At 39.1% G+C, this 19,589-nt stretch overlaps 1 protein-coding gene and 1 long non-coding RNA gene across 2 annotated transcripts in view; one reads left to right on the plus strand and one right to left on the minus strand.

Annotated features, from left to right (window-relative positions):
* LOC138939448 (uncharacterized) overlaps nucleotides 1-19,589 on the minus strand; it is a 188,168-nt gene that overhangs the window by 93,107 nt on the left and 75,472 nt on the right. The gene's annotated exons all lie outside the window — the stretch shown is intronic.
* LOC138939495 (uncharacterized) lies at nucleotides 2,756-7,978 on the plus strand. The gene is made up of 4 exons (XM_070307337.1): nucleotides 2,756-3,294; nucleotides 3,390-3,479; nucleotides 3,569-3,622; nucleotides 3,711-7,978. Exons 1-4 carry the CDS (start codon nucleotides 2,970-2,972, stop codon nucleotides 7,976-7,978), a joined length of 4,737 nt encoding a protein of 1,578 aa, XP_070163438.1. The 5' UTR covers nucleotides 2,756-2,969.

Consider the following 19,589-nt stretch of genomic DNA (forward strand, 5'->3'; position numbering starts at 1 on the left):
AGCAGTGGTATCAACGCAGAGTACTAATGCAGCGTATCGTCGGGAAAGATACACGTACGAAAGCGATATTCGTCTGGAGTCGATTGTTTCAAATCGAGCAATAAATACCCGTGAGGTCTCGATGTAGCGTCATAGTAGGCTTCTTCCATAAATTTTGGATCATCGGGATATACCTGGCGCGCTAGATGACGTATTTGAGCGCGATCGCGTGGATTTTTGAAAACTACTATGTAATTCGCGTTGAGAGATATGTCACGCTGCCCGCGCCCTTGATGAAAGAGATTTTGTGAGATGAGTATAACACTGAGATTTTTATGATGACTTCCTTTGGTAAACAGATCTACGATAGCGTCGCACGACGAAGATTCCCTCATAAGATCGTCGATTATTATTAATTTTGGCGAAAGCGCATCGTTGGAATAATCTTCCGGACGCGGTAACCCCTCGCGAAATTCGATGATATTTTTCTTCGATTTTATCATAGCATTATTATCGTAACCGGTTTTTTGTGTTCTTTTCTCTTCTTCTTCTTCTTCTTTTTCACGCGCGTCGCATTGTAAACGCTGATACGCATCTTGCCACTCGGCGTAATAAAATAAAATTCTCTCGAATCGAACATCCGACATGACGGATAAATGACGAAGAAACGTTTTCACGAAAATTGTTTTTCCACACCCCGTAGGCCCGCAGACGATCGACGTCCAAGGATGTTTCCACCGTACATCCATTTTGCGAAATGAACGATTTGTCGTTTACGCGCGCTCTCATAAATAAAAAAGTAATCAGGAATATTTAATAACAATAACAAAAATACGTGCATCGAATATGTTTAATATGCAGATATATGTTGAGAGTAATAAGCTTATCCGCGCTCCGGAAGGCCCACCGCGGCGGCCGCATGCTCGCGCTAGCGTTTCCCGGCACGTGAACGAGCGGAAAGCACCGCGGTCGATTAGCTGATAAGTAGCCGCGGGAACGATGCTAATAAGCGTATTCGCGGGAACGCGCTCGCTTCAGCGTTTTTTGAGCACCGTTGCTTACGAGCTTATAAACGGTGCTCTGTGAACGCTTAAGTTAGAAATAAGTTGCTCGTTTAGCGTTCAACTAACATTTGATATTATTTTTGATAGAATGTTCTATGCGCAAAGTAAAAAAGTAAAGGAAATATTAGAGAAAGGTAAAGGAAAAATATAGTCTGTGATTTTTAAGGTGGGAAAAATTTCATATTTATTGATAATAATTTTTTATTTTTTATTTTTATAAAATTAACAATTACGATTTAAAATTATACGTACAATTTCATTAAAGCCGAGCGAAAGTAATTCTTCAAATACAATATTGAAATATACATCTAAAAAGGTTAAATCTCTTATTTGCGTTTGTACATTGCGTTCAATTTCTTGAAAATTATCACTAACCATGAGTTTTATAATTTCACGATTTATGTAAGTCGTTGGGAGTTTTAATTCTATCTCGTTCGTTAAGTAATTGGCGCAGGTGTTGACGGCGTCAGTGATGGAAACTAGCTGTGACAATCGAGCATCCACACATCTTGTAATATTTTCCATGCCGAGAAAAGTTGCTTTCTGCATCACAATAGCGACGCTGTGGGTTTTTCGTTTCTTCAAGGGCGGCTGCGCTTGCTCCTCCGTCTCTCCATTACTCGCGGTTTGTTCCACATTTTCCTTGTAAGTCACTATCACAGCCCGCGTCCCGTAAGCGGTGGTGAAGCCGATGGAAATATTGTTGATGATAATCGGACTTGGTTTGGTTTTTTGATTCTCACTCAAGTACAGTCCTATCTGTTCCATGTTGAGCTGAAATTGTTGCCAGGTGACGGCATCGAGACAAATTCCGTCCGCATAATTACCCGTTAATTTAACAATTGGCGCGAAATAACCTTCGTTTGTTGCTTGCAAGCCCACATGTAGCTTCTTAGTACACGATGAATTAAGGGCATACGTTGTCGATAGTAATAAGTATCGCTGTTCGTTTCTTCTATCGTTGTCGAACTTGCTGTCCGATTTGCTAATATCGCAAACGTGCGTAGATTTAACAAAATCGGTTAGATTTTTTTGATCACTGGAAACTTCTTTCGCGGCAGCCATTGTTATTACTTTTTGAATAAAACTGAGAGAACACCAGGCAAAACAATGCCGAATTCTTGTAACGCAGCCGAAATGAAGACTTCGTACGGGGAAACTCGAATGAAGGATTTACATCTTCTCGCGCTACTTATATATCGAAATATAAAGAAAAGTGGGGGAAAAGTTTGTATAGACAATTAAATAACAGGAAAAATCGTGATTTTTCATGTTCAATCTTGTTCAACTGACTAAAAATTACGCGAAAAAACATCTAGAATCATCTAGAAATTAGATTCGTTACAAGAGAAAAATTTTTCTCTAAACTTTTTTTTTTCTCTAAATACATTTACAATATGTTATAAAGCGTAAATAAATGTTTATCGTCTGTGTAATAAATTTTTATAGATTGTATTGTAAGAGATTATATTGTAAAAATTTTATAAAGGAATAATTTTCTAATCGACATAATCCCGTCTCTTCTACGAAAATTTTTAAAAACGTTTATCGCTACAAAGCTTTTACTTTAGGATCGCTATAACAAAAGTAATAAAAGTAAGTAAATAAGATAGTAACGTGATAAAAAATAAAATATTTTTTTGTCTACTTTATCGGCTTTTTGGAAAACAGGGATTCTTTTTGTCGACGTTCTTTTGCCGGCGTTCTTTTGTTTTCTTCGAACTAATCTAATCTAACTACCTAGAAAGGAAAAATTTTAAATCTTTCAAAGACTTTTCCTTTTTGGAAAAAAGTGGGGATATGTGTTTAAATAAATTCTCCGTGCCGAAGTAAAAAAGGTAATTTCGAGTTCGACATCATTCGAAGTAACGCGAGTCGTTCCGTGGAAAATAGAGATATCGTGTATTTCGCGAGCAAGTGGCAAAAATGGCTGGACTTAAAGAGCTATTAGGTAAATGCATAATTATAGGCTCGAATTTGTCGCCTGCGATAAATAGCGAGCGCTATTTATCAGTGTTATCGGACGAATCGGCAGAAATAAATTATTCAGTTTTTCGGGCATTTGCGTGTGCTAGTTCGAATACTATACTCGCTGTGCTATATAGACTAGGCTATTTTGGCAATTATGCCGAGTTGTTGCATATCGCGGGTGAAATAATAGAAATGCGCGAGGCATTTGACCACGAGGAGGAGGATGCAGACGGCCTTATAGCCTTCCTGCTATCAAACCATCGTGGAAACCGCTTAAACGGTAAGCAAAATGTTTTTATTTATATTGTACAATTGTATTGTAATCGAATACGATAGACAGGAATTAACTAAAATTTTCAAAATCATAATTTGTAGATCGCAACACGTCTGCGACTGATGGGCGAGAGCCTCCCTCTCAGCTTCGAAAACGTCCGGCTGAAGAAGAGCTCGAAACAGGAACTTTGAGTAAGTTTCGCATAAAAATAAAATAAAAATATTAATCTTTATATACTGTTTCTATATTCAATATTGATTGATAAAATATTAAATTTTAGGAAGAGCACGTTCTGCCGAAAACGATAGCGAAGCTGATATCACGGCATCACCTGGTGAGATACAAAATTTTGAAAAGAATAAAAATAACGTAGATGTAATTTTTATTTTATTTATAATTAAATTTTTCTTTTGTTTCGACAGTGCAGAGAGGTGGTGGTGGTGGCCAAAATGAAGAAGCGACTCCTGAAGAACGAGTAACGCAACTCTGTAATAACGAGGGAGTAACCGATGAGGATGAGAATGAAGAGGAAGTCGTCGGCGAAGAACGCTGTAATCCCTCGTCGGAGACCGAAGATGGTGAAGAAGAGCCGGAGGTGGCGGAGGAACAGCAACGTCATGAGGTCGGCGTTATTAATTTTAATTACGTAGATTTATTGACGGAAAATATGCGGCAATTTAGGAGGTTCGGCATAATCGGGAGAGAAGCGAGTTTCGCGATACGACCGATACGCGAAGGCTCGAATATTTATCACACATTAGAAAATGCGTTTCGCGAAATTCACGCGTATGTTTTAAATTTATGCGAACCGGGAGATTATGCGGGGATGACTTTCCATTCTCCGAATTTATCTCAGGGCCCTGCTGGATTATCCTTTCGTCTGGCTAGAGACATATCGTATGATGATATCTGGAAACTCGTGAGTTCAGTAGCGCAGAGTGCTGGGGGACTCGATATCGCGGAACACTTTAACATTCGTGTTTTTAATATCACAGTTCCTTCGGGTCGCGGACGTGTTAAATTAACAAACGAAGACGTTGTGAAGCGCTCAATAGTAACAATAAATAATTCCGACAATTTATGTTTTCCGCGCGCTCTCGTAGTAGCGCGAATTTACTGCGAACGCGGTAACTTACGTACGGGTGCGTTACATGAAAAATGGAATAATATAAGACACCCGCATTCCCCGCTTCAGCGTGAGTTCGCATTACAATTAACTAGGAACGCTGGTGTTACGATAACTGAAGAGGGATGTGGAATTCCGGAAATCGATCGCTTTCAACGATATCTCGCAGCTGATAATATCGCAATTGTAGTTTATAATTTCAGTACTTTCGGGCGCGGTGAGAAACCGATGTACGACGGTATCGCGCTACTTGCTTCTCTCGACCGTGAACCCTCGTTACGCTTAAATATAATGTATTATGAGCGTTTACGCCATTATAACCCTATTATAAATTTAAATGCCGCTGTGGGTTGTAGGAATTATTGCGAGCCGTGTAATATAGGTTATCGGAACGATAAAACGGGTCATCGCTGTCCAAATAAATGTCCGCGGTGTTTCACTGTGCCGTCGTGTAAGCAGTCCGAAAGTATAAAATGCAACGTGTGTAATCGGGCATTTTTCGGTAAGAAGTGTTTCGAGCGTCATCGCAGCGTAAAATCGTACGACGGTAAATCAACTGAAAGTATCTGCAATGTCGTGCGATTTTGCGACGGATGCGGACGCATCGTTAAATTTGGTGCGAGACACGAATGCGGTGTTTCTTACTGCAAATTATGCCGTTCACCAAAGCCTGAGAATCATTTGTGCTACATGCAGCCTCTTCGACGTGATAATGATTCCTCTACCGTACCGTCGTCTTCATCATCGACAATGGCTCCAGCGATGACAGTTACGCGAAGCACAGAAGAGAGCACAGAATTTGACGGTAAAGTGGCAAACGATCGTGCATGTACGAGCAAAAAAGAGCGTGTAGCATTCGTATTTTACGATTTTGAAACGCGACAAGACGAGTCACTCGAAGGTACGTCGAACGTAAAGAAACACGTTCCCACTCTTTGCGTGGCACAACAAATTTGCGAAGCGTGCGCGAAAGAAAATAATTTGTCCGCGAGGTGCCGATGGTGCGGGGTGCGAGAGTTCGTATTTCGTCATGATCCTGTGAAACAATTCGTCGATTTTGCAACGCGTACGACAAAATACTTCAAGCAGATCATCTGCATAGCACATAATGCGAAAGCGTTCGACGCGCAATTTATTTTAAAGTATATTGTTGAAAATCGTAATAACTTAGAACCTAAATTAATATTAAACGGCACAAAGATCGTGGTGTTAACGGTAGGACATACGAAATTCATCGACAGTGTTAATTATATGCCGATGCGCTTATCCGAGTTACCGAAGGCTTTCGGATTACAGGATACGTCGGATAAAGGCATTTTTCCGCATTTGTTTAACACTGTCGAAAATCAGTCATATGTCGGCCCCTTGCCTGACGCTCATTATTATTCTCCGGAGACAATGAAATCGGAAGAGCGCGAACGCTTTCTTGTATGGCATGCTGATATGCGACAAAAAAACACCGTGTTCGATTTTCAACGTGAGATCATTCGTTATTGTCGTACCGACGTTGATATTCTTCGACAAGCGTGTATGGCGTTCAGAAAAATTTTTATTGTTCGTGGAAATGTATGTCCGTTCGAGGAATGCACGACAATTGCTTCGACGTGTATGACTGTTTTTCGGAAAAACTTTTTGCAACAAAATACGATAGGCGTCATTCCAACTGGCGGATACAGAAAAGCAACCAATCATTCCCGTAAAGCTCTGCAGTGGTTGATATGGAAGGAACGCGAGCTCGGACATTCTATAAACCACGCAGGGCGCTCGCGCGAATATCGTACAATCGACGGCACGCTCGTCGATGGATATTACGAAACGCCTGATACAGAGACGCCTCAACGTCATGTGCTACAATTTCACGGATGTTTTTGGCACGGATGTCCGTCTTGCTTTCCTATGAATCGCGATAGACCACTTTCTACATCGGATTGCAAGGATACGATTGACTCACGTTACGAGCGAACTCTCGCAATCTCGTGGAGACTTCGACAACGGAAATACTTTGTGATAGAAAAGTGGGAGTGCTCTTTCGATCGCGATATGCGAGATAGTCGCGAAATGCGTGAATATCTCGAGAACCATCCGATGGTGGAAACGCCTCCGCTCGATCCGCGCGATGCATTTTTCGGTGGACGCACGGGAAATATTGTGACGCGCTATGAGGTTACAGGTATGGAAAAAATACGTTACGTGGACGTATGCTCCTTATACCCATATGTTTTAAAAACAGGTGCTTTCCCGATCGGTCATCCTGATATTTATGTCGGCGAGGAATGTTCCGCATTAATCGGGAGGGCACCGAATTATAATTTTAATACGTTCGAAGGTCTCATACGGTGCAAAGTACTACCGCCACGTGATTTATTTCATCCTGTACTCCCATATCGCACGCAGGGAAAATTGCTTTTTGCATTATGTCGCAGTTGCTGTGAAACATTGTCGCAATCGGCCTGTACGCACAACGATGCTAAGGAACGCGAATTCGAGGGTACGTGGGTGTCCTGCGAATTACGCAAGGCCGTCGAAAAGGGCTATCACGTGACGGCTGTAAGTGAGATTTGGCAATATAAAGTTAGTCAATTCGATCATACGACCCGTCAAGGTGGATTGTTCGCCGAGTATATAAATACATTTTTGCAACTTAAACAAGAAGCCAGCGGATGGCCGAGCGAATGCGGGGAAAACGACGACGATGCTAAAGAAAGATATCTGCGGGAGTATGAGAAAACCGAAGGTATCGTTCTTGATAAACGTAACGTCGCTCGGAATCCCGGCTTACGTTCTGTCGCGAAACTGTGTTTAAATTCTTTTTGGGGCAAATTTGGTCAGCGGTCCAACTTACCTAATACCGAGGTCGTGAGAACGCCGCAACGTTTTATAGCCTTACTGACAAGTGCCGAGCATGAAATAACCGACATATTACCCGTAAATGATGAGGTAATATATGTTTCATGGCGATTGCGACAAGAAGCTGTTGTTTCCTCCCCGCTAACTAATGTCGTGATAGCGGCGTATACGACGGCACAAGCTCGTTTAACGCTATATTCGTATTTAGAGCGATTAGATCGTCGCGTTTTGTATTACGATACGGATTCATGTATTTACGTGAGCAGCGGTGATCCGAACGAGTATGAACCCCGTACGGGGAATTTTCTAGGCGACATGACCGATGAACTCGAGAGCTACGGGAGCGGTAGCTATATCGAGGCGTTCGTGTCCGGTGGTCCGAAATTTTATGCATATGTTGTACGCTCACCAGACGGTCGAACGCACGAGGCATGTAAAGTTAAAGGCATAACCCTAAATTACGAAAATTCGCGGTTAGTCAATTTTAATAGTATTAGGAATTTATTGCTAAATAAAGAGAGAGTACGAGAAAATGAAGAGAACGAAAAAGAATTGGCAGGAACATCGATAAATCTACGTTTTAGAGCAATTCGTCGCACCGCGTTTCATGAGATCGTAACACGGGACGAAACTAAAGTATGCGAACCTGTATTACTAAAACGTAGATTTATCGATAGTCATTGTTCGTTACCATACGGGTATATAATAGAACGCTAATCTTTCTCGACTCTCGTTTTTATCGATGTATATAGTAGCGAATTTACATGTTTTCCGTCACATAAGAAATTTTGTACATTGCGAAATTATTATTTACATTTAAACATAAGTATAATATTTAATAAAAAATTTTTATTTTAAATCGCTTATATAAAAACATTTACTATTTTCCTATCCTTTCTCTCCTCGTCTAAGCGCCGTCATGAAGCTCTAAAACCTTCGTAATCGCTACCTGCACAGACTTGCTTTTTACGACCCCTTCTATTCTCGTGACGTCACCATTCTCGGCGGCCGCCATCTTGCCGATTCTTACACACGTGTTATTTTGCCGCGTTTTTCCCTCTCACTCAGAAACAATGCTCCTCATCCAATCAAACTGCCGGCCACTATAGTTAAGCCAATCAGAGCGCTGGGTCCCCTATGTCGGAGGGCTACTCTCTACAAATACTACATCTAAGCCTTATTCTAATAAGATTTCAGCTAGCCCAGCATACTAGGACCCTGTCTGGAAACGCGGAGGACCCAGGTTCGAGCCCGAGCATGTTCACGCGTCCGAAAAAAAATAAAAAATAAAAAAAATAAAAAAAATAAAAAATAAAAAATTTAAAGGGAAAATTGCCTCGTAGACGTCCACGAGTCCCCTCCACTCTTTTTTTCCACAGACATCCTTAGGGGGGAGGGCCCCAGACAGGCACAGCAGGGGGTCGGCGCCAGTGGCCGAGGAGTGGGGGTTTGTTGTGTCTCACTATAGTGGCCCCTATACTACTCATGACCCTGAGTAACTTTTCCTTATAACTTAACCGGCGGTCTCTGTTAGTTCTGAGATATTTAAAGTTATGATTTCACAATTTAAATAATTTTTCTATTATAAAATAAAGAAAAATAAAGTTTACATTGTATTTACGTAGATCAGATGTAAAAAAAATATTTCTTTACATTTCCAGAGACAAAGCTTGGGTTTTTTTACTTTCCACGCAAAGCGAGATTCAACGCAAACCTATGTGTTTAGCTTTTTTATAGTGGAGCTCACTGCGTCCACGCATATATTTGTAACAGGTCCGCTTTCGCGAGCGCACGGATTAGCTCGGTCGGGATCAAGGCTCGGGAAAGGGTGAGACATACGGTAGACGTTGTGTATAATTAAGTCTATTTATTTTATCTCTTCCGACTGTGGTCAAAATATAATTGTGTTATATCCCGCGAAGCGGGTTCCCGACGGATGACAGAGCGCGAGTAATAATGTGAGTGCGAAAGATATTCGGTGCGCTATAATAATTGCGTGATAAATCGGCACGGTATATCAGGAGCGAGTGACAATGAATTTGCGCTAGTTATTCCAGCGTTAGTTTCGATGTATCGAAATCGTGGACGCGTGTACGGTAAGGCCATATTTATTTTGACGGCGCGCGGAATACAATGTAGTGATATGCAATAGGTATTTCGGTGCGATTATTATTTTTGCGAGTACGGTAAAACCGTGGCGATCGTTGCCGCGTTATCCGCGTATTCCCAAATGTATGGGGGGAGGCGATCGGAGATCGAGTACTCTCGATCTGGCGGAGAACTCTCCGCCGGATGGAGAGTCCCTGCTTCCGTACGCGGAGTCGAGGATAGCTCGTTGGAGTCGAGAAGTCTCGACGAGGCAGCGAACTCGCAGACCCACGGTCCGTTTAGCTGGAGCGGTCGGATAGTAGACCGTAATCTAGGAGAATGGCCAACACTCCGCTCTCGTCGAGTTGGTCGGAAGTTGCGTGAGGAGTCGCAGGCGACGAAGAAACCGAGAATGCTCGGCGGAGGCTGCGAATACGTCAACCTCACGTTCCATCGTTTTCTGTAAATTCTAGGATCGGATCTGGTATAGTATCTCGGAACGTACTGCTCGAGCGGATTCAAGTACCGATCTGGTGCTAAGATGTAATCCGGCAGCCTTTTTATACCGAACGCTTAACGGTAACTGCGTCGCTTATTCTGGTGGGGGCAACGACACGTTGTTTTCGAAATCGGTAATTAGCGGTGCGCGCCGCTACCCCGCGGCGGGAAAACGACACGGCGTTTCGGTATCGGAGCGCTTGGTACTTTTCGGAGGCGTTCAATGGTACTCAGAGTTCGGGCCGTAATGGCAGCCGTATAACGGCTGTGCGGTATCTCCGTTATCGTGTTCGTATTGCAAAGGTATTTAAAAAGGGCGCTAAGAGCTCCTGCTACTGCCTGGCTGGTGTGCGCCGGGCGGCAGACTTTCGGCTGGTCTACGTACCGAGTAACAATGGGGGGTGCATTATTACATACTTTCCCATCCACACAACAATTGTAGGGCGGACTTCGCTTTGCTTTATAAAATATATGTGTGCACACAGTGAGTTCCGCCTCCCCTACGGGGGGGCTTCACTTCCGAGAGATATAACCTAACCCAAACCAAATTTTAGTTTTAAATTAGAAATCAATTTGGGTTAGGTTATATCTTCCGGAAGTGGAGCCCCCCCGTAGAGAGGGCGGAACCCACTGTGTCTACGCATATACTTTCTCATTCATGCAACAATTGTGGGATGGACTGTTTCTCTGTCTGTATATTATTACCCAAATGTTAAGTTTAAATATCTTAGAAACTATAAGATACCGCCGGTTAAGTTATAAGGAAAAGTTACTCAGGGTCATGTCCTTGACAATATATGTCAAGATCAAAGTCATTGGTGAAGTGTAACTTAATATGCAAATTTACCCTAAATATTTTACAAGATATTTTATTTTTTGTATCAAAATATGTCAGATTAAGATATAAAATAACTCGAAAAATGCTTAATGAAAAAATACTTTATTATAGTGTTTTGAAAAGCTCTTGAAATAGGCTATACGAATATGCAATAAAAAATTCGGATTTCCATTTAAAAATTTTAAAGTGATGTTTACATGATCTTAACAATACTCTTCAAGGCCATACTAATATTGCTTCGTAACGGGTTACTTGAAACCTTACAGCTTTTGTATGAAACAGTTTTCTCGAAAATACGTAGTTTTCATAAAAAATGATACGGACCCTGTATACACCCTATATACAGGGTATTTTAAAACTACCGTACTTTCTTTTAATAATAGATTTCTTAAAACATTTCAAGACGAGGCCATAATAGTTTTTAAAGAGGAAGCTATTATATTTTACGAATGGCAAGGCTGAGATTTCGCGCGCTCAGGCACGGCGAAATAGTAGACACCTTCATGGTAAAATTAATCTATGACAGTTGAAGTTGAAACATGGCGCAAATTTTTACTTGAATCATTTTTGTGATGTCTTCTTGCATCCATTATTCGTAAAAAGAATGTACTAATCCAATACATAGAGAAGCGGGAAAACATATAATGACAATGCTATTGTAAATTTATACGATAATCATATCATAAAAAATGCGCTCCATTCATAGAAGCACTTTTTTCACTTGTCATTTCGACAAGCCTGAGCATGCAAAATTTCAGCCTTGTCATTCATAAAATATAATCGCTTCCCGTTTAAAAACTATTATAGCCTTGATATTTTTGTATTAGTATTTTCATCTTGAAATGTTCTAAGGAATCTGCCATTAAGAGAAAGTACGGTAGTTTTAGGACACTCTGTATATAGGGTGTATTTTTGTAGAACGGATTTTTGAGAAAGCAAACACTATTTTAACGTATTTACATTGTGATTTCTATACCTATTTTCGACTAAATACAATGTATAAATTGTGTTTTGCAGAGGATTTTGTTCGTTACAAAGAAACGTCAGACAACGAGAAAACAGAAAGTTGGTATTTTATGCGATTTTTGCGTGGGGTTTACCCTTTAGCTTCGCTATTATTAGTGTCATTATGGATTTGGTTTCCGAAAATTTACCGGAAATTTTGCGACCAGAATTTCGCAAAGGACATTGCTGGTTCGATAGTAAATAGATGTTCTTACAGATTCTATTAACGCCGCATGTATATTTAAGAAATAGTAATAGTGATATATAAAAATTCTTTTCTATCATACTTACAGGAAAAGAAGCGTTTGCATTGTATTATTACGGGCTCAAAAGTATCTGCATCATTAGCAGCATTTGCTTATCCATCTCTACGGCATTTAATATTGCACGCTATGAAAAGGAAACAAGCAATTGTTTAACAGATTTGGAAAGCAAGAGATATAATAACAATAAGAAATGGTCTGTATTCAGACATTTTTGCATGAATGTATGATGATCTATCTTGTTTAATGATATTTTTGCAGACATATTTTTACCAATATTTTTATTAACAATATTATATAATCAATGGACCTGCATTTCTGATAAAAGAAAAAGATGATTATTTGTAGGCATCACCATTTCGTGTTCTCGTATTCTTTTTTTTTCTTTTTTTCTTTTACTTACATCAGGTCTGCGGCCGGATTGCACTTTTCGGCCGATCTTACTTACTGCCATCTCTACTTTCGTTTAATAGTATCTAGGCTGCTCGCGGAGACATAAGACGCTTGAGCTCGGAAACGATATTAGCTATAAATCATATGGGGCTTTGGCATATAGTTTCGCGCGCTGTTCCCTATTTAAATAAATATTATTATATTATACTTATTATTATTATGTTATAAAGTTATAGGTAACATTAAAATAGAATATGTTAATATATACATATATACGGGGTGTCCGGTAATTTTTGACACATCTGAAATGTGAAGGTAGATTGGCTCAAACTGAGTCGAAAAGTCCTGAAACATTTTTTTTATAACACTTAATAGAGGAGTTATTATTGAGTAAAATCTGGCCAATCAGCGCCAACATTTAGCCGGCCGCACGTCGGTGAGTCGTGCGTCGTGAAGTGTGCGCCGCCACATACTACCAGGCGCGCGGCTCACCGACGTGCGTCCAGCTAAAGGGCGGCGCTGATTGGCGAGACTTTACTCAATAATAATTCCTTTATTAAGCCTTATAAAAAAATGGTATAGGACTTTTTTTCAGTTTGACCCAATCTATCTTCACACTCCGGTCCAAAATTACCGGACATTTTGTATATATATACTGGGTGAGTCATTTTAATTAATACACGTAAATATCTCGTGAAGTAAGCAAGAAAAAAATACAAAAGTTGTAGGGTTCAGAGGGAGACACATGATGAAAATATGGACTTGATCTTGAGTGACCTTTTTAAGGCCAAGTCAATGTGATCAATGTTTTCTTAAATGGAACCCCTTATTTTTATTACATATTCTTGTAGCTTATCTCGAGAGCTTTTCAAAACACTATAATAAAGTATTTTTTTATTAAGTACTTTTTGAATTATTTTATATTTTAATCTGAAAAATTTTGATATAAAAATTAAAATATCTCGTAAAATATTTAGTTTTCGATAATCTTACCGTAACACTTTTATGTACAGAATAATAGGACAAATCAATAAGTATAAAGAAGGAAACAAATAATTATTTTAAAAAATATATTGAAAATAATTACATATTTTCTCTTAAAAACAATTATTTTTTTATACTAATTGATTTATCTCATTATTCTGCACATGAAAGTATTACGGTAAGATTATCAAAAACTAAATATTTTACGAGATATTTTATTTTTAGAAGTACTTCATGAAAAAATATTTTATTATAGTGTTTTGAAAAGCTCTCAAGATAAGCTATAAAAATATGCAATAAAAAATAGAAGGTTCCATTTAAGAAAATTTCGATCACATTGACTTGGCCTTAAAACAGTCGCTGAAGGTCAAGTCCATATTTTCATCATGTGTCTCCCTCTGAACCCTACAACTTTTGTAGAAAACATTTTTTTCCATTTTGCTTACTTTACGAGATATATGCGTTTATTGATTAAAATGTTCGCCTAGTATATCAGGGTCTGTATATAAGTTTATTGCATAATGAGACATAAACTTTATATTCTTATTTAGTATAACAATATTGTAATATAAAGTAGATCAATATATACACTACGCAAAACAATTAGGGGAGCGCTTTAAAGCTTGTAAATTTTGCCGATTTTTGAGAAGCCACATCTTAGCTTAGGGGAATCGTACGACAATGATCCTTGATGCGTTTTAACGAGTGTAGCCTCGACTTTAAGACGGGTAGGGTTGAATTATTCCTCATTGAACTGTTTTGTTTATGAGGTCGTGAAAATATTCTGGAAGTTTCATAACTTTGTAGCCGTCCATGGGAAAAGCAGGAATGGGGCCAAGAATTCCACCACATAGGCTTTAAAGCGAAAAACTTCCTCTTTAAAATAGCGCGAAGAACATTGCTCTATCATTGCTCTATCAGCCGAGTTATCGGGTTTCATAGTCACCCCTGCATTTTGCAAGACTTTAGACTTTTTCACTCGTCTGTGAAAAGGACTCGATTCCACTGCCTCTGAATCAAGTCGACGTGAGCTCTTGCTATTCCAGACGAACTCGTCGATGAATAGCCGTCAACATTGGCACACGCGATCTGTTTCACATACACGCCCACTCATCGCGTATAGCCAACAGCTGATCGAGCGCTGTAGCGGGATGATTTAGAACAATCGTTCGTACTTAAAAGATCGTATTCTTAAATGATTTCTAAGAAAAATTTTTCCTTTACGAAATATTCGTCTGAAACTTAGGTTTTAAATTATAAAAGAAAAAAGTGAGCGAATTACGAGATAAATACGCTGTAGCGGTCGATCAGCTATAGCGAGCGCCTCGCGTAAGCGCCTGCAGCGGACGGTGTATTGCGCCGCCCCTGTTTACCTTCTGTACTCGTCCCGTAATTCGCTCACTATTTCCTTTTATGATTTAAAAACTAAGCTTCAGAAGAAATTTCTGTAAAAGAAAAATCGTCTTAGAATTGATTCAGGAATACGATTCTTCAAGGATACTATACTTGTTTCGGATCACCCTTAACAAAGTATTAATTAACTTTTCGAGCGGTGTCTTCTTTTGTATGGCTAATTAGGCTTCTATTTTTCAAGCGGAATCAATTACACCCATAAACTTTGCTGAATAAAGACATCATTGCAGCTCCATTTTCGTCTGCGTTTGTAAATTCTGTTGAAAATAACTTTTTACTGACGAAAAGCTGCAACGTTGTCAGATTTACCGAATTATTTCGATACGCTGAGTAACGCAGATCTTGCATCGATAGATATCGTTAAGACTGAGTTACAGAATCACGCCGCATCGACATCCTCGGTCGCGCAAGCGACAACAACTGATAACTAGCGATAGCAATCGTCGCTAAGACGTTAGAGAATCCCGCTACTGAGACATAGCGTTACGCGCGCGAACGGCAGCTCGGCCGTCGAGCCTCGAGCGGTAGTAGGGGGGGACCGTAGGCGTCGCTTCACATATCGGCCCGAAAAGGGCAACTATTTACGAATACTGCTTTAGACTATCGACTATCGGGGACCGCGCATTGCATTGTTTTTGTCAGTCGCGTAAACTCTCAGGAAAACCGTAGTACGTTTTTTATTGCATTTAGGCAATAATTATTCTAGCTTTATTTACAGACTTAGTAGTCAATACGGATACAGCATTAAAATGAGTGATAGTCGAAAAAGACTAAGTGGATATCAATATAAAAAGATTGGAAAAAAGAAAAGAAAGAAAGAAGACGAGCTGTTGAAAAAGACGCTACGTCTGTTTTTCCGCCCAATCACTCAATGTGATGAAAAGAATATTGACAAGCCCATTCTCGAGGCCCACGTACAAACTACAACCGGAAGTAAAATTTGCAGTATTTCGAACCATGGTTTGAGCACTATATCAGAGCAGTTACAAAAACAAAAGACTGCACTAAAAATTGACTATAGAAGGCGCAAGTGGCTTAGGCTTAGGCTCGGTGAGTGATAATCCCGCGGAATGGAGAATTAACGATAATTTAATCGTTCATTTACTTTAGAAGGAAATTAATCCAAATTTGCCGATTTCTCGTTGTCGAAGACTCGTTTTGGTAACCAAGATCGATTTCTTTCAAAAAGCGCGTTTTATTGACGATTACAGAATGGAGAAAATCAGCTGCGGAAATATTTGATTTATTCTTCTATAAACAAGACTTTGTTTTGCGTATCGTACCGATTGTTTGGTGGAATTTCTCAGCTGGTAACAGAAAGTTTTCGGGGTTAGAGTAACGTGAACAAAATATTAAGCGGACACGAAAATTCAAAAGAGCATCTCCAGTGTCAAATTGCGCTAATAAAGCGCAGTCGCGAAGGAAGAGTTGACTCCAGTCTTTATACACAAGTTAAGAACGAAATTGAATATTGGAGAAATATACTAAAAGAATGATTGTTTCCGTAAAAGTCCTTGCTAGTTGCGACCTTTCATTCCGAGAATCGTCTGAACGATTTGGTTCTTTGAGAAACGGCAGTTTTATGATGATCTGGGAACGATCACCGAGTTTGACCCATTCCTGTCGATGCACATAACACAGTGTGGAAATCCTGGTAGTGGAAAAGTTTTATATTTCTCCTCAACGACTTGCAATGAGTTCATCAATCTAATCGTAAAAAATACTATTATGAGCGAAATATAAGCAGCCAAGTACTTCTCGATTGTAATCGACTCAACGTCAGACATAGCTCATATTGACTAGCTCTCTTTTATTATTAGATATGTAAAAGAAGATGGTAGCCAGATCGAACGCTTTCTTGGTTTTCTATCAAACGTTGGACATAAATCTGAAGAACTTGAAACGACTGTAACTTCTATGCTCGCATCGTTAGAAATTGACATAGACAACTGCAGATGACAATCATACGATAATACTAGCAACATGTTGGTATCTACACAGGATTACACGGTTGAAACGATTGAATCCTCTTGTCGATTATGTACTTTGTATGGCCCATTCGTTGAATTTGGAGCCTGTGCCGCAAAATATGTCACGAAAGCTGCATCGTTTTTTAGTACTCTTCAAAGTTTGTACACTTTCTTCGCTGCGTCTATTCGACGTTAGTATCTCTTATCATCAAACGTCAAAAGTAATACAAAAGTTTTAAAACGAGTCGATGGAACTTGATGGTCATCTCGCCACGACGCTTGCTATAATTTGTGTAAGAACTGAGATGGTGTATTGCAATCTTTGACGATAATGATCGAAGATGTTCACGAAAAAGTGGTAACTCGACCCGAAGCTGCTATATTACAAAAGTAGCTTGGCCAATTTAAAATAGTGTTTATGTAGTATTCTGGAACTCGTTATTGGATCGATTTAATGCAACAAGTAAACTGCTGCAAAGTGTAGATATCAATATAAGAGTCGCTATAGAGCTTTATCGTTTGCTAATCGATTTCGTAGAAAGCTTGAGAAGTGATGAAATATTTTAAATATATATAGAAAAAGCCAAATCCATAATTCCAGAAGAGTACGAATTTGATAGCAAACAAAGTTGCAAACGAAAGCTTCAACTCGGTGAATAGAAAGAGAACGAGGTCATCATGATCGGAAAAAATAAGATCAGAGTGGAAACTTTCTACGCAATATTAGATCGCATCAGATCTGAATTGGAGAAGCGGCATTCAGCGTATGAAAATGTCTTCGATTTTATTAGAAACCTCGTTCTCTTGTCGGACAGCAGAATACACGAAGAAGCTACGAAATTTTACGATCATTACGCCGAGGATCTAGAAGATCCATTTGCCATTGAATGTGTGCACTCTCACCAATTTCTTAACAAAACTAGCTCAGAAGATAAACTAAAATTGATTGATCTTTGTACGCTTATACGCGACCAAAATTTGTTATCAGTGTTCCCTAACATCGATATAGTTTTGCGAATATCTTTGTGTATGGCCACTACAAATTGCTCAGCAGAACGATCCTTTTTTGCTTTGAAACGAATTTAAACGTACTTGCGATCATCGTTGGAGGAAGAACGTGTAAATTCATTGGCAATCTTGGTCATCGGAGTCGAGCTTATGATGAGCATAAAATACGATGACATTATTGAATATTTCGCAAACCAAAAATCTCGCCGTAAACCACTTCATTATTAAATGTCAATATTGTTCTTTATAAAACTTTCCAAAGCTATGTCTACTTATTTTTCATTATTAATGAAATATATTACAGATCCTATCACTTCCACATGCTCACCAAATCACAATCTCGCCGCATCAAAAAAATTTGCCGCCCCAAAAGAACTGCAGCCATACGCTTCAGCGTAGTAAGTGTATGTGTAAATCCGTCACTGCATATTGTGTTATACCAATTTTGAGAAATGACTACTAAAAAAAATTATAAGTAGTATTTTGATGAAACATGGGAAGACAGTTTTTTCGCAAATATTGCAAACCGGACAGTTTGGACAGTCTTTTATGTAGTTTTAAATCTGCTTGTATAAAAAAATATGTGTTTCATAGACATTATGTTTGTAAACATTCAAAGGAGTATTCAGTGTATGAGGGACAAGAAAATTTTACTTTGATTGCAACATTAAAATTAGTATATTAACAACGTTTCGGTGAAATTTTGGACGTCTGTGATCATGAAGATATTAAAGACAAAACGATTCATGCATCGTATGCCATTTCGTATCTCATTGCAAAACACTCAAGACTGTTTACTGATGGTGTTTCATAAAAGATTGTATTCTCGCAGCAGTGACAGCACTTGGAAACATTATAACATTACTTGAGGACATTAATAATATTCCAGTTCCTTGTGACACGATGAGATCAAGAATTATTATGATAGCCTTCTATCGAAGAAAAACTGAAATCGTTGTTAGCAACATGTATTGTACTTACTTCTCATTGTGCTTTAATGAAAGCACGGATGTTCGACATGTAAGTCAATTGAACATTTTTGTGCGAATCGTGCAAGATGATTTTTCATATATCGAAGAGATGTTAGATTTCATGCCATTACACGGTACAACAAACGGCATTGACATTTACAAAGCACCTGAGATTATTCTTAAAAAATTTAAATACGATTTTTCAAAATGTTCATGCATAGTGACAGATAGTGCGAAGTCTATGGTAGGACCCAAAATTAGACTTTTAGGACAATTAAAGCAAAGAAATTAAAATTTTCTTTGTTTCATTGCATTATACATTAGGAAGCCTTATGCGAAAAAAGTAATTAGGAAATTATGTATCAAACAATCGTAAATGCGATTAAAAGTGGCAATAAATTTCTGTTTCATCGCAAGTTTCAAAGTTTCCTTGGAGAGTACAATGCAACCTATAAAGATGTATCTCTTTGTGAAATTCAATGGTTAAGCGCTGGAAAAATTTGCAAAAATTTTTTGCTATGAGAAAAAAAAAATCTTTTTATACAAGAAATGTGCATCACAAAACTAGATACATTTAAACTATTTTTCAAAGACATGGGATCATTTAGTAAATTTGCTTTTATAACAAATTTAACCTGCCACCTGGATATTTTCAACTTGAAATTCCAACAGACTGACTAAACGATATCCGAATTAGTAAGTCATGTCGATTTGTTCCATGCAAAATTTAAACTATTTTTAAATTATTTATTAGAAAAAATAAAGTAATATATCTAGGCCGGTTCTAAGCCATGGTGCTCTGAGGGGAGGGGGGTGAGGGGCGAGGGGAAACCAGCGCGGAGGGTACGACGTCACGCGGGGGGACCGCGGCGAAACCGGTGACCGAAGGGTCCGCAG

Source organism: Polyergus mexicanus, unplaced genomic scaffold (assembly GCF_030449975.1).
Source record: "Polyergus mexicanus isolate NDT 795.1 unplaced genomic scaffold, iyPolMexi1.0 SCAF_14, whole genome shotgun sequence".
In the NCBI taxonomy this organism is placed as follows: Eukaryota; Metazoa; Arthropoda; class Insecta; order Hymenoptera; family Formicidae; genus Polyergus; species Polyergus mexicanus.

What these genes read in the sequence shown, in the direction of transcription:
- LOC138939495 (XM_070307337.1), top strand. Translation starts at nt 2,970, where the DNA reads ATGGCTGGACTTAAAGAGCTATTAGGTAAATGCATAATTATAGGCTCG. An exon ending in GCTCGAAACAGGAACTTTGA is followed by an intron (nt 3,480 to 3,568) that starts GTAAGTTTCGCA and finishes ATTAAATTTTAG; the next exon opens with GAAGAGCACGTTCTGCCGAA. An exon ending in TGATATCACGGCATCACCTG is followed by an intron (nt 3,623 to 3,710) that starts GTGAGATACAAA and finishes TTGTTTCGACAG; the next exon opens with TGCAGAGAGGTGGTGGTGGT.